This window comes from Mastacembelus armatus, chromosome 21 (assembly GCF_900324485.2).
Source record: "Mastacembelus armatus chromosome 21, fMasArm1.2, whole genome shotgun sequence".
In the NCBI taxonomy this organism is placed as follows: domain Eukaryota; kingdom Metazoa; phylum Chordata; class Actinopteri; order Synbranchiformes; family Mastacembelidae; genus Mastacembelus; species Mastacembelus armatus.
The window spans coordinates 8,179,765-8,193,096 of record NC_046653.1 but is presented as its reverse complement, the minus strand read 5'-3'; the positions used below and the strand labels follow the sequence as shown (position 1 = coordinate 8,193,096).

The window sequence follows — 13,332 nt, the reverse complement described above, 5'->3', positions numbered from 1 at the left end:
ACTGACACCTGTCAAATTGCTTATGAGAGCAACTTGATGATGCCCAATGTACAGTGGGTACGGAAAGTATTCAGACCCCTTTAAATTTTTCACTCTTTGTGTCATCGCAGCCATTTGCCAAAATCAAAAAAGTTCATTTTATTTCTCATTAATGTACACTCAGCACCCCATCTTGACAGAAAAAAACAGAAATGTAGAAATTTTTGCAAATTTATTAAAAAAGAAAACCTGAAATATCACATGGTCATAAGTATTCAGACCCTGTGCTCAGTATTGAGTAGAAGCACCCTTTTGAGCTAGTACAGCCATGAGTCTTCTTGGGAATGATGCAACAAGTTTTTCACACCTGGATTTGGGGATCCTCTGCCATTCTTCCTTGCAGATCCTCTCCAGTTCTGTCAGGTTGGATGGTGAACGTTGGTGGACAGCCATTTTCAGGTCTCTCCAGAGATGCTCAATTGGGTTTAGGTCAGGGCTCTGGCTGGGCCAGTCAAGAACAGTCACAGAGTTGTTCCGAAGCCACTGCTTTGTTATTTTAGCTGTGTGCTTAGGGTCATTGTCCTGTTGAAAGGTGAACCTTCGGCCCAGTCTGAGGTCCTGAGCACTCTGGAAGAGGTTTTCTTCCAAGATATCTCTGTACTTGGCCGCATTCATCTTTCCTTCAATTGCAACCAGTCGTCCTGTCCCTGCAGCTGAAAAACACCCCCTCAACATGATGCTCCCACCACCATGTTTCACTGTAGGGATTGTATTGGGCAGGTGATGAGCAGTGCCTGGTTTTCTCCACACATACCGCTTAGAATTAACGCCAAAAAGTTCAATCTTGGTCTCATCAGACCAGAGAATCTTATTTCTCATAGTCTGGGAGTCCTTCATGTGTCTTTTGGCAAACTCTATGCGGGATTTCATGTGTCTTGCACTGAGGAGAGGCTTCCGTCAGGCCACTCTGCCATAAAGCCCCGACTGGTGGAGGGCTGCAGTGATAGTTGACTTTGTGGAACTTTCTCCCATCTCCCTACTGCATCTCTGGAGCTCAGCCACAGTGATCTTTGGGTTCTTCTTTACCTCTCTCACCAAGGCTCTTCTCCCACGATCGCTCAGTTTGGCTGGACGGCCAGGTCTAGGAAGAGTTTTGGTCGTCCCAAACTTTTTCCATTTGAGGATTATGGAGGCCACTGTGCTCTTAGGAACCTTGAGTGCTGCAGAAATTCTTTTATAACCTTGGCCAGATCTGTGCCTTGCCACAATTCTGTCTCTGAGCTCCTTGGGCAGTTCCTTTGACCTCATGATTCTCATTTGCTCTGACATGCACTGTGAGCTGTAAGGTCTTATATAGACAGGTGTGTGCCTTTCCTAATCAAGTCCAATCAGTTTAATTAAACACAGCTGGACTCCAATGAAGGAGCAGAACCATCTCAAGGAGGATCAGAAGAAATGGACAGCATGTGAGTTAAATATGAGTGTCACTGCAAAGGGTCTGAATACTTATGACCATGTGATATTTCAGTTTTTCTTTTTTAATAAATTTGCAAAAATTTCTACATTTCTGTTTTTTTCTGTCAAGATGGGGTGCTGAGTGTACATTAATGAGAAATAAAATGAACTTTTTTGATTTTGGCAAATGGCTGCAATGACACAAAGAGTGAAAAATTTAAAGGGGTCTGAATACTTTCCGTACCCACTGTACCTCTGTATCTGTAGACGGGATGGACTTTGGAGTCATTTACTGCATCATGGCATCAGGCCTGTTTGACTTTCCAGTGTTGTCAGTTGGAGGACAAAGTTGTAAATGTCCTATACAGCTGGGGTTAAAGTGTCTCTTACCTTCTATTAGCAAAACATTTTTCTCAGAAATTGAATCCTGAAAATAGAGACTGACAGGTAACTGGCATCCATATTCTCAGTTCTTTGTAATAGAACAGACATGCTGCTTGTGATTTTTCATGTAACATTTTACTTTAAATAATACAAATAAAACAGCATGGGCAGGGACACAGGGCCACTAATGTTTTCTTTTTTTTCTTAACAGACCATTTTTAGGCAATCACTGCAATCAAACTCTTTTGCAGCTCTTAATGAAACTTGTACACTTCTCAACTGGTAAATTCAGCACACTGTTTGATACAGATTAAGATCAGGACATGTAGCAGGTCACTTCAGAATGGGCCAACGTTTTCTCATCAACCTTTGATTGTTTTATGGGGCTTTTCCATGGGGGCCACTACTGATTAGCCAGGGAGTGACTGTTTGTTTTTCAATTTATATAGTCTTTATTAAGGCAAATGGCTAATGCTGCTTGCAAAGCAACACCGTGGTCATTTCTGTGCTAGGCGGCGTCATGGCAGTTTTGCTCCACTGTGCTATAACGAACCCGCCCACATTTGAGGTGGTACTCAGTTGTAATGGAAAATGACCAAAATCGGATCGAGTAGAGTAAAGTAGTGCTAAAACTGTATAATGGAAGACGGGCTTTAGATGTACATTGGGAAAGCCTTGACCTGAGGCTCAGATCGAGTTCTTTGACACTGTTTCTCTATAGAATGAATTAATAATCGTCTGATTTCATTGTGCCCTGCACATATTAACTCTGTGCCAGATGGAGTAAAGCGGGCCCACAACATAGCTCGGCGTCCTTCATGTTTCACAGTGTGGGTGGTGTTTTAAGTCTGTGTACATAAAAGCCAAGTGCTCATTATTTCATCTATCCAAAAAGCATTTGGATTAAAAAAGCACTATGAGTTGTCAACATGCATGCAACCAATATCCAATCTTTTTTTTTTTTTTTTTTAATGTTTTGCTTTCAAAAGTGGGGTCTTCCTGGGTCTTCTTCCATTAAGCTCACTTTGATTTTTGAAAAGCAAATAATGGTCAATGGACATGGTTGATCTTTGGAGGTCAGCTCTTTTTGTACCATTAAAACTATTCTTCTGTTCAGTCTGCAGTCAATTTTCCTCTTCCGGTCACATCCAGGGAGGTTGGAACTTAAACTTTTTATAAATTTAAGCAACTGTGGCAACAAGCATGTCAAATTGCTGGAGATGGCCTTGAGCTTCAGCTTGGCCATGCTTGCCAACTGTTTTTGTCCTTATCTCTTCAGACATCCCTCTTCTCTCGTTCTGTCCGTCTTCAGTCTCATACACACCATTATCCCAACCAGCACAATAAAAACTGTTGATTTAACATGATTTAAATAGACAATAGTCTGCTTGAAACTTCCCAGCAATCCACTTATCACCACTTCTGTCGAGGTACCAATAACTTTGTTCAGGCCACTGTAGAAGATACTTGCAGAAAAAGCGGCAATTCAGCTCGTTTCAGTAGTTTCCTGAGCATTTTTTGAATGAGGTGTAAGGGTATCAACACTTTTAGATACATCTGTACTATTGCAGAATATTCTTGCAGCAGTTGTTTTTTTTGCAGGAAAACCCATGGCACAGTAGCAAGTTGATAAAACACATGGATGATCGTGTATAATGTCATTGCTTCTTACTTACAGGGACATCTCTGAAAAAGTGAACTGCTCTCAATTTATTTTTGCATTCTTCCCATTTTTTTTTTTTTTCATCCATCACAGCTGCAGTTATTTGGTAACTGCCATGTGTGCACTGTTATGGTGTTTTATATAAAAACAAGTTCTTTCAAGGAGGCCTAGATAAGCTGCAGCACAAAACCTGTACGTAGGTAGATTTAAGTGGGCACTTGTTAAAATGGCATTTTGACACAGGTGGGTGTAGTGAGCCCTCTCCAGCATGTGTGTTGGTGTGATGGTGAGTTCAGTGAACCTAGAAAGAGATGGCAGGGAAAGTGAGAGAGAGAGAGAAAGACTGTGTGTGTGTGTGTCTGTGTTCCTTTTTCCACCCACCTCTTCAAACCAAGAATAAAATCAAATATATTAAACTGGATAATGTAACCATTTTTAATAAATTGCTACATTTTTGAAGCACCTACACCCGTCTACTTAGACATATGGGCACATTCCTGGTCCCGTTCTCACCTACAGCATATAAATTCCAAGCAATTTGACAATTCACCAAAATGCACATTTAAAGCCATTGGCCAATTATATTTCTTCCTTTATGTTAAAGTTACTTCACTTTCCAGTAGAGCTGTAATCACCATGTCCCTCATTCAAGGTTGGCCCAGATTCTGGAGATTTTTGATGTGATCCCCATATCCCCATGTTGCCTGTACCTATACTGTAAAAATGTGAGTAAAAGAAACAGAACATATGTAATATAGGTAATACAGATATGTATTTGTTATAAGGCCCCAATACAAGTCCACATTTTTTTAATTTAAGCTCAATTTATTTCTTTAGTTGTGTTGGCGTACTGAATTTTTTGTACTATGTACGATGTATGTCATAGCAGTATTTGAAATAGATAACCCTGTGTTAATCATTAATAGACAGAGGTTATGAATTCCTTTGTTGTTTCAGAGATAATCTATTCTGTGACTAATTAAACATTGCAGGTGCTATCATTCATTGCTTCTGTGAGCCTGAGATTTTATTTCATATTTTTTTCCTTCAGCTGTGACGCTACAAAAACCACTAAATTCTTTCTGTTCTTGGGGAACAATGGGTATTGAGCTCTTTTATCTGTGTACTCAAGCTTGCATACCAAAATGGAGCCATATAAAGACAATAATAAGCTATGCAAAATATTTTTCCACCAGGAAAGCTTTTGTTAAATACTCTTTATGTCTTTTTAAACCTTTAGTGGCATTTATTGTGATACACAAGCTACTAGCATTAATTCTTTGCTGGACCCATTTTGTTTAATAGGCCATGTGCAGCAGTGCTATAGTTGATGGACTCCTTTTGTTTAATTACTGCACTGATTTCACCATAGAGTGAAAGCAGAGCATGGGCTGGCGTGTGATTGGTCCACCAAGCTGTCCACTGTTTACTCTGTCAGCTAATAATAAGATTACATAGGTTTAGTATCAAAATGAAAGTGAAGTAGACATGGAGATGAGCTGTTGACTAAAGTCAGTTTAGAAAATAACATGGTTTGCAAAACATTGCGACATACTGCTTTGATGAATTAATCTCTTGAATGCCATGCATTTTTCACTAAAATTGAAAGTGTAAGAATTTCTTAGTGGAAGTGGTCAGTAAATTTTGTGATTTAAAACCAGTTGCAAGAAGTTAGACACTTGGACCTTGCTTGTGTCTGAGTTACATGTAATGTTTTAGGTAACTGTTAGTGATGCGCTGTTCAACTCATTAAACCAGCTTACCAGTGTAATATCAGCTAACTGGTTAGGAACCAGGTGTCAATGTGTCTCTTACATTTCATCTGTAATATGTCATTGTTGTTTATTTTGGCTCTGTGGATAAAGAAAAATAACTTTTGACAATTTTACTTTCTCTGTGGCTTCCTCCTTTCCTAGTGTGGAGCAAGAGACATGTCAACCGCCAGTGTGGTGCTAATGTGTGACCAACATTACACTCTTGGTCAGACCCACAATGATTCCATCTGTTGTCTGAATGGGCACAGTGAATCACATGGTCACCCTGAGGCCTTTGCTTCTTTGAAGGCATACCAAGTGATCCTGGTCTAAATTAGGCATGCCAGTTTATTTCCACACAGCCTTTGCATGTGAGTGTGTTTGCACTGGGCTTGTTGTGATTTACTCCTCAAAGATTACACAGTTATTTTGCTAATTTATAAAAACAAGTCAAATGCATATAGTGCTTATGACATCATTCACCTTTTAGATAGGTCATAGGTCATCAACAAATGATCAACATGTGATGTTGAATGTGATCGCCACAGTGGAGAATAACAACTGCGTGCATACTACAGCAGAAGTCAAGAATGTGAGAGACATCAAAACATCTTCAGTTGGTGTCAGTCCTCAGGATCAAAGAGGTCATTGAACACTCATTCAAGGTGTGATTGTCACTCAATAGGTCTTCAGCAGCTTGTTTCATTCCATGTCTATCTGTGTATGTTAGCAGCATTGTCCTCAGTGCCAGGATGTGTTATATATTACAAGGCCTCTGTGAGCCTGAAACAATCTAAAACTCTGCCACAGTGAATGGCCGAGACATAGAGAACAGGATGAAGAGAGGAAGTTCTCAAACCTGACAAAGCCAGTGCTTTTCGAGCTATAAAAAGATGTCTTCTGTTTCCATCATCCTGACTGTGGCTGTGCGCATGTGGCTGTGTACCCCCCCCCCCCCAGCCCCTTAAGTATGTTTTTCTGCGTCTTCTGGCCAAGTGCACAAGGACTTATTGTTTCATCCCAGGCCTTTGTAATTTATGATTGTATAAAATCATGACTCAGAATTTAGTTGGGTCTTAAGGAGGTTAAATGACTTAACTACAGAGTGATTTAAATCATCTTTTTTTCTTTTGAAATATATGTGGCTTCACCCATGTCTGCTGCTAAAAGAGGCTCAGAAGGGTCTTTGAGTATTGCTTTGAGGATGTTTTGCTGCCTTACTCAGCATGCTTATTTCCTGCTTTTCCAAAGGATCAGACAAACAGCTTGGACCTGTGTTTTCCCCTGCTGTGGAACACTACATTGCTGTGCAGTAAAGTAAATTAAAGCTCTGGACCCCCTCGAAGTCTGATGCACAAGAAGGGGGAGTATGAATGAGTAATTTAGCAGGAAGCAGTTTGTCACAATGAACATTTTATTTAAAGATTTGAAGGCGCTTTCTATTGCACATTTTGAGTATGCTTTTCTGACTGTAACATTATTATTATTATTATGATCTTGTGTTTTAATTCTTAGACTCTTGCCCTGTGTGCCGATCTACCATACCACCTGTTTGGTTGTCCTAACACATACACAGATGGACCACATCTGTTGGGTGTTGTTTTTGTGTATGCATGTATCTGCCCCTTGCACACCCACATCAGCAGATTTGCCAACAGTCTCTGAATGCTTGCTACTGTATTTGTGTGTTTGTTTCATGCACCATCCACCCACTCGTCCACCTGGTTCTACAGGATCAGGACAAAGTTCCTTTCTTGGCATTTTCATCAGACCCAGCCAGATTTCCTGAGGCCAGTGGAGGAGCAAGATCACGCTGAGATCACAGACTATTCTACTGTCCCTCCATGTGTACACACATAACACATAACAAATTTAGCATCAAAGTGCTGAAAGTTTAAGTCTGCACGCAAATGTGTAACATATCAGTATGAAACCCCAGATAATAATTAGTGTTTGTAGAAGGCCTGTCCTCTCCCAGTAGCTGGGTGGGCTGCATTCCAGCCCATTCATTACAGCTTCATTAGCATATACAAATCACAACATTAAAGCATGCTCAATCTGCCCTCAAAGTACTCCACCCTTTCAAAAATCAGGTCACACACACTGCAGGCCCATCATCCCCTCCTGTGCCCCAGTTACGAGGTTGGTGGTAAAAGAACTGACTAGACTATTTTCTCCTGCTTACCTCATGCCAGTGTGGCTTTGTGTTCACCGCTGCCACGTGCAAGTCCAAATTACAGCCTGTAGCCAGATGTAAAGGGGAGGTGCCAAGCAGCACTTATTGTCCAAGGCCTTATCCCAGCATAACCCCCACACACCCAGCTCCACACACTGAGCACGGAGGCCTTTGGGATTTTGGTCCTTTACTCACTGCTTTCTTTGCCTTTGATGGTGACCTTGGTCCTTCATGATCAATTTGATGCGCACATTGTGTAATGTTGTATAATGGTGTGGTTACACAGCTTTTGTGGTCCTAATGATAGTGTCATTTTTCTTGCTCTGTGTGTCCCCAGTTGGAACAAAAATACTGATTGGTCTCTTGTGTGAAATCAGCTGAGGCTTGGTACCTTTTATTTAAATTTTAGGATTTACTTGCACAGTTTTGTGTGTGTAATCTTGCTTCTGCTGACCTCTAGTCATATTTTGATTAGATGATGGTCATTCATATGACCGGCTCAGCATGTTTGTGTCTCATTGGGAAAAGTTCATAGCAAAGGACCTCCCACTCCTATTTTACACCCCTCGCCTTCGCTTGGTGCACCGCCCCTGCCAGCTTTCTCTGGGGGTAAGGGAGGGGTGAAATAATTGTGTGATTGTTTGCTCATTGTCAGGATCAGGTCAGGCAACAGGACTGTTTTCACAAAACAGACATCTGCTGTGCTGTGCTGCCCCACTAAGCAGTGACGTAATGTCCTGTGGCAAGTCTCATCCATTCAAAGGGGTATACAGGAGAGGGTAGGGGTTGGGCTGCGATCAGAGATTAGGAGGGTGGAGAATAAGTGAGAGGCTTGTGCTCCAATGGACAGAGGAAAGAATACATTGGATGCAGCTGATGGCACCAGAATTTAACACTAAAGATTTATCATCAAGTTTTAAGCACTTTTAAGTGTTTCTCACCATAACACACTGCATGTTTCCTAGAGATTTAGTAAACTTGTGAATGGGCAAAGCATTGGAAAAGAGATTTTATTGTATTTATTTTACTCACCCAATGCACTTGGCAAGGGATTTCTTTTTTATGACTATTGTTGATCTGTAGAAAAAAACAAACTTACATTGGTCTATTTTTTTCTCATCCATGTTAATGAGACAAAGCCTAGTAACATAGCGGTAGTGCCAGTGCTGAGGGCTTTAGCAACAGAACTCCAAAAAACCTGAACCTGGTTCAACACAATAATCTGATCATTTTGTAGAGTGGTTAATGTATTATCACTGTATAACTTGGGATTTTTGCAAAGAAAAATAAACCCAATTTCAACCCGACAGCTTTGCAGTAATAACATCCGACTTCACTATAAACCAATGTGCATTATGGCATTTTATAAGACTTAAAGTCATTGATCTGTTGGTCAAACGATACTTCACATCTGAATGGTACAAGAGAAACACAATACCACCACTGTAGCCCCATGTGTTGTTTCACTGCATGTCTGTGTTCAGTCTGTTTGTGCCTGTTTAGTAAGTAACAGAATTTTCCCCACAGACACCTGTTAAAAAGGGGCATTTGTTAAACTGTACAAAGAGATCAACCATTATCCTTCATATTGTGAACTGGTAAACCATGAAAGAAAGTAGCTAGACTAAACCACAGCAAACTAGTTACACCAGCTTAACAGAAAGGGATTTTTATTTTGAGAAATGTTGCAATACCCCTTTGCTTTGGTGGACCCACTCTTGAGACTGATAAGGGAGACTACCTGTGGTGGGGCTGCATGGGCTATGATCCAAAACGCTGTGTGATTGTGCGGAACCACAAGCTCCATTAGTACAACTGTGCTTTAACTTTGCACTGTGGCCTGGAATGCATTCATCTGGCAGTCCATGGCTGCCTTCTTTCATGGCTTCTTAAGAGCAATCAGCTACTTTTCAAATTCAAGGTCAGTGTTAGTTCACTGTGATTATATGCTCCAACCTCTGGTCCTCACCGCACTGACTCCACTAATGCATTTGTTGGTGTACTATGCTAATTTGGATTTTGACATTTTTAGACATCTGTTTTTCCCCATATCTTGGTATATTTGTGGAAGTAGGAGTAGATCATCTGAATGATACCATATAATGCTACAGCATATTCAAATTTGTTTTGAACATCTCGCTTAGCAATAACTTTAAATCCTAACAAGTTTATAGGCTGCTGCTTGGTGCACTATGTAACACTGTGTTTTGATGTGCAGTGTGCCTGATTCTGACAACATCTTTGCCTCTTCAATTAAATGCCACCTCACCAACCATGCTCAGTCGGATATCCCATTCAGACAAGCCAGAGAGCCCATCAGTCGGGCCATATGAAAATCCCTGTCAGCATCTGTGAACGTCAAACCTTCTTTCCTATCTAGAGCACTTAGTTCATATAAATCCATAATGATATTACTCAGACCTGAGACCTTGAAGTACCCCCATCCTCCAGGCAAGAAATTAGACTGAATTAGACACTGGGGAGAGACCATTTTAATGCATTCCTCTAAGGTTACCTCAAGCTCTATTTACCCTGTACTCAATGTGAAAGAAGACTTTAAGATCTTGATATTATCTTGGCATTTAAATGGTTGGAGATTAAGCACTTCACCATTTCAAAGCTATCAGCATTCAGTTGTATTACCATGTAACCACCTGTAGAGCTTCTCAGGATTGCCTTGCTCATTATCATTTAGCCCAGTTTATGATCCCTCCTGTAAGGGTACACCAGTACAGACGGACTCACCCTAACCATGGCTAGGCTCACCACAGAGGTCTGAGATGATCCAAAAGTCCCTAGCCACTGTACTGTTGTGTCAAACTAACTCATCCAGCTTCACAACAGCAAATTCATTTTGAGTATGTCAAAAGGCAAAAAGTGGGACGCTACATCCAACAACCCCTCCCCACAATCGCAGCTAAAAATTCCTGAGTAATGAAAGCCAATGTACAGGGGGACGGGAGACCTAGCACGCTAATTTGCAGTCTTGTGTCCTGCTGGAGGAGAAAGTTGGAACACAGTTCTTGCGGCACTGTACATGACTGTTTTCCTGCCAAGTAGAAGCTGTAATAAGCTGCAACTTCACCCTACAGTGTTGTGTCTTTGTGGGGTGTATCACACCCAAATTACAGACAACCGTGCCACATAAGATAAGAAGTTGTCATTGTGATATGGCCGTCACTCCATCCACACCCTACTCTCAATGCATCATAAGGGATTATCCACACAAAGAGAACAGATAATATATTGTTCTGGTTTAGTGGGGGTGAAACATAAAATCAGTCCCACCATCCCATTGTATTACTGTCCTGGAATGTATGACAATAGGCTTCATTTTATAATAGAATCTCTCTTTTTATCATTCATGCAGAAAATATCCTGAAAGTCATTAGATAGCAGTTAAAATATGATTTTGCATTTGAACAGCAGCAGTAGCATAGTAGCTAAGTTTAGGTAAAGGGGTGAGAATGGTCAGGTATTAAAGATAGATCCCAAACATGTAGCTGTCCTATATATACAGCCCAACGTCCAATAAAGCCACGTGCCATTCGTTAGGATAGGTTTCATTGAGGTTTGCACAAAAGTATGACATTTTTTTATTTTTAAATCTCCCAGAAAAACTTCACAATAAGGTTGTTGTGTAAGATGAGGAATAAGTAATTGTGACAAGAAGGCTTATGTTGTCATGTCTTTTGTCTTCTAGCTATGCTTTGGCGGATGAGGCCTACCATTCACTGAGGGACCAGGATAAGGACCAGTGCATCCTCATCACAGGGGAGAGTGGGGCTGGGAAAACTGGTAAGTCCCTAATTGCTCCTGTTTAACAACTTTTCATTCCTGGGAAAGTTTGAGTCATGGCATTAATCCATTTACCCTCAAGTCCAGGATCACTCTGCTTCACAATACAAAATTATATATAAACGTATATGGGATCTTCTACTATACACCTATACACACCTGGAGGCTACAGATGTCAGTAGCACATCTGTTCTCAACATACACACAGAAGTTTTTCATTTATCAAAAACCATGAAAAAAACATTGTAATCAGGAGCACAATCAGCCAGTAGATCACTGGTTGGCTAAAAAGTACCTTTGTGTCTGCTCAGCTTTTCTTTTTCTTTTTTCAAAATGTAGTCACAACTTATTTCTAAAGTAAGATAAGGGTTGTTGTGTATAAACCCACAGCGCAGGTATAGATCAGATCTGCCAGCTTGATTCCAGTTTTGTTTTGAGAACATCCTGTCTCTACATGAAATGTGACAGTAACTCTGTGATGACCGGTACGTGGAAAACGATAGAGGCAGACAAATCGAAGTAGACCAGCAGTAGACAGGTGGTGTCCTGGTTAGATGGCACTCCCTGCTTACAGTCAACATCTACACCTACCAGTTGGGAAACATAAGCTGGCAGACTGTGTACTGGACTTGAAAATCTAAACAAATGCTAGAGGCAGCTGTGTTCACACCCTGGTCCTTTTTTTTCTTTCTTAAGTGTTGTGGAGCATTTTCACATACATCACAGAAATCCAGGAGGAATGGAATTTCCTAGTCTGTGTTGGCACTCGGTAGGCCATGTTGACTTGGCAGGGCACAAACTGTGGGAAAGCAGCCAAATAATTTATCTCCCTTTATTAGATTAGAGATAGATACATATGATTTCAATATTAACTTCAGACTCAGCAAGTTGTAATTTGCCACACTAAACTTGCATGTCTTTAACTCAAGTGTGCGAGTCATCACACTGCTCATTTGGATCCAATTAAATTGTCCATGTGGCTTTAATCAAAGGATGGGAGATATGCAGAAATATTTTATCAACAATAACTGTCACAGCATTTCCAGTGGCGGAATTTTTACTGACATCCTAAATCATACACTGAAAACTTTAAACTAGTTATAATGTCTGCTTGTCCTTCTGTAAATTTTGTTGATGTTTAAGTTATTATGTTTTTAGTTTGGTAAAACTTTAATCCTATGAGTGACAAGGCTTTAATAATAAATAAAAACGGTCTATCGTTTCAATTTTTCACACAGCCCCATCTTCGTCTCATGCACAGTAACATAGACCTGTTTCAGCATCCAGCACTGCTCCAATATCTACTGCCTGTATTGATAATGTAACTTCACGTTTGCAGGCTGTTGATAGCTTTGAACTATTGACACATTGTTGTTCCAGTACCTCTCTCTTATCTATTGCCTGCACTGATAATGTGACGGTATGTTTTTAAGCTGTTAATAGTTTGGGCTATTGGCACATTGATCTCTGGCTGTAGCTCAGATTCCACAACACAACTTCCCCCTGTAGCACTTTGGCTGCAAATATCCAGAGCCATGAAGGCACACAACCATTTTCACAAAAGACACTGCTAAAGATTTATTAGGTATTCATAAGAATAATACTGTTTTCAACTGTGAAATACTGTGATGAACAAAACCCAGTACAAAGCTATAGCACATTACAGTTTGACAGAGCATGTGTTGCATGATGGACTAGTCTTTATTTGGCTGCGTTCAACCTCTCATGGATATTTTAAAAATCCACTCCCAAGAAGCTGTTCAGCTGAGTCGAGGAGATTTTGTTTTCTGTAATCTCATCAGCCCCCAAGCTTTGTAGTGGAAAAAGGCCATCAAAAACATGCCTTCCCCTTCTATATGGGTCATTGACATTCATGTCTGGCTGAGGGTTTTCTTGTGCCTCCACCCTGCTGTAGCTTTTATAGGAGTGAGGAACTGTGACATTATCAGATGCCAGCACAGCATACAGGAGACATAACACTTTTATTGTCTGCAGGAGATGACTGAGATTTTTTTTGTGTTAACCTAGGAGATAAAAATATGAAGATTAAACAGCAGTCTGCATTTTTGTTGCCTACCTTCTCTACTTTAGCAAAACGTATGTCTGGAGCTGTTGTGTTTGCC

At 40.6% G+C, this 13,332-nt stretch overlaps 1 protein-coding gene across 8 annotated transcripts in view; it reads left to right on the top strand.

Annotated features, from left to right (window-relative positions):
- Window positions 1-13,332, top strand: part of myo1b (myosin IB) — a 58,198-nt gene that overhangs the window by 19,281 nt on the left and 25,585 nt on the right. For all 8 annotated transcript variants that reach the window (XM_026295328.1, XM_026295329.1, XM_026295331.1 and 5 more), the window contains exon 4: window positions 11,115-11,209. In XM_026295328.1, coding sequence (XP_026151113.1) covers window positions 11,115-11,209 — 95 coding nt within the window. The remainder of the gene's footprint in view (window positions 1-11,114; window positions 11,210-13,332) is intronic.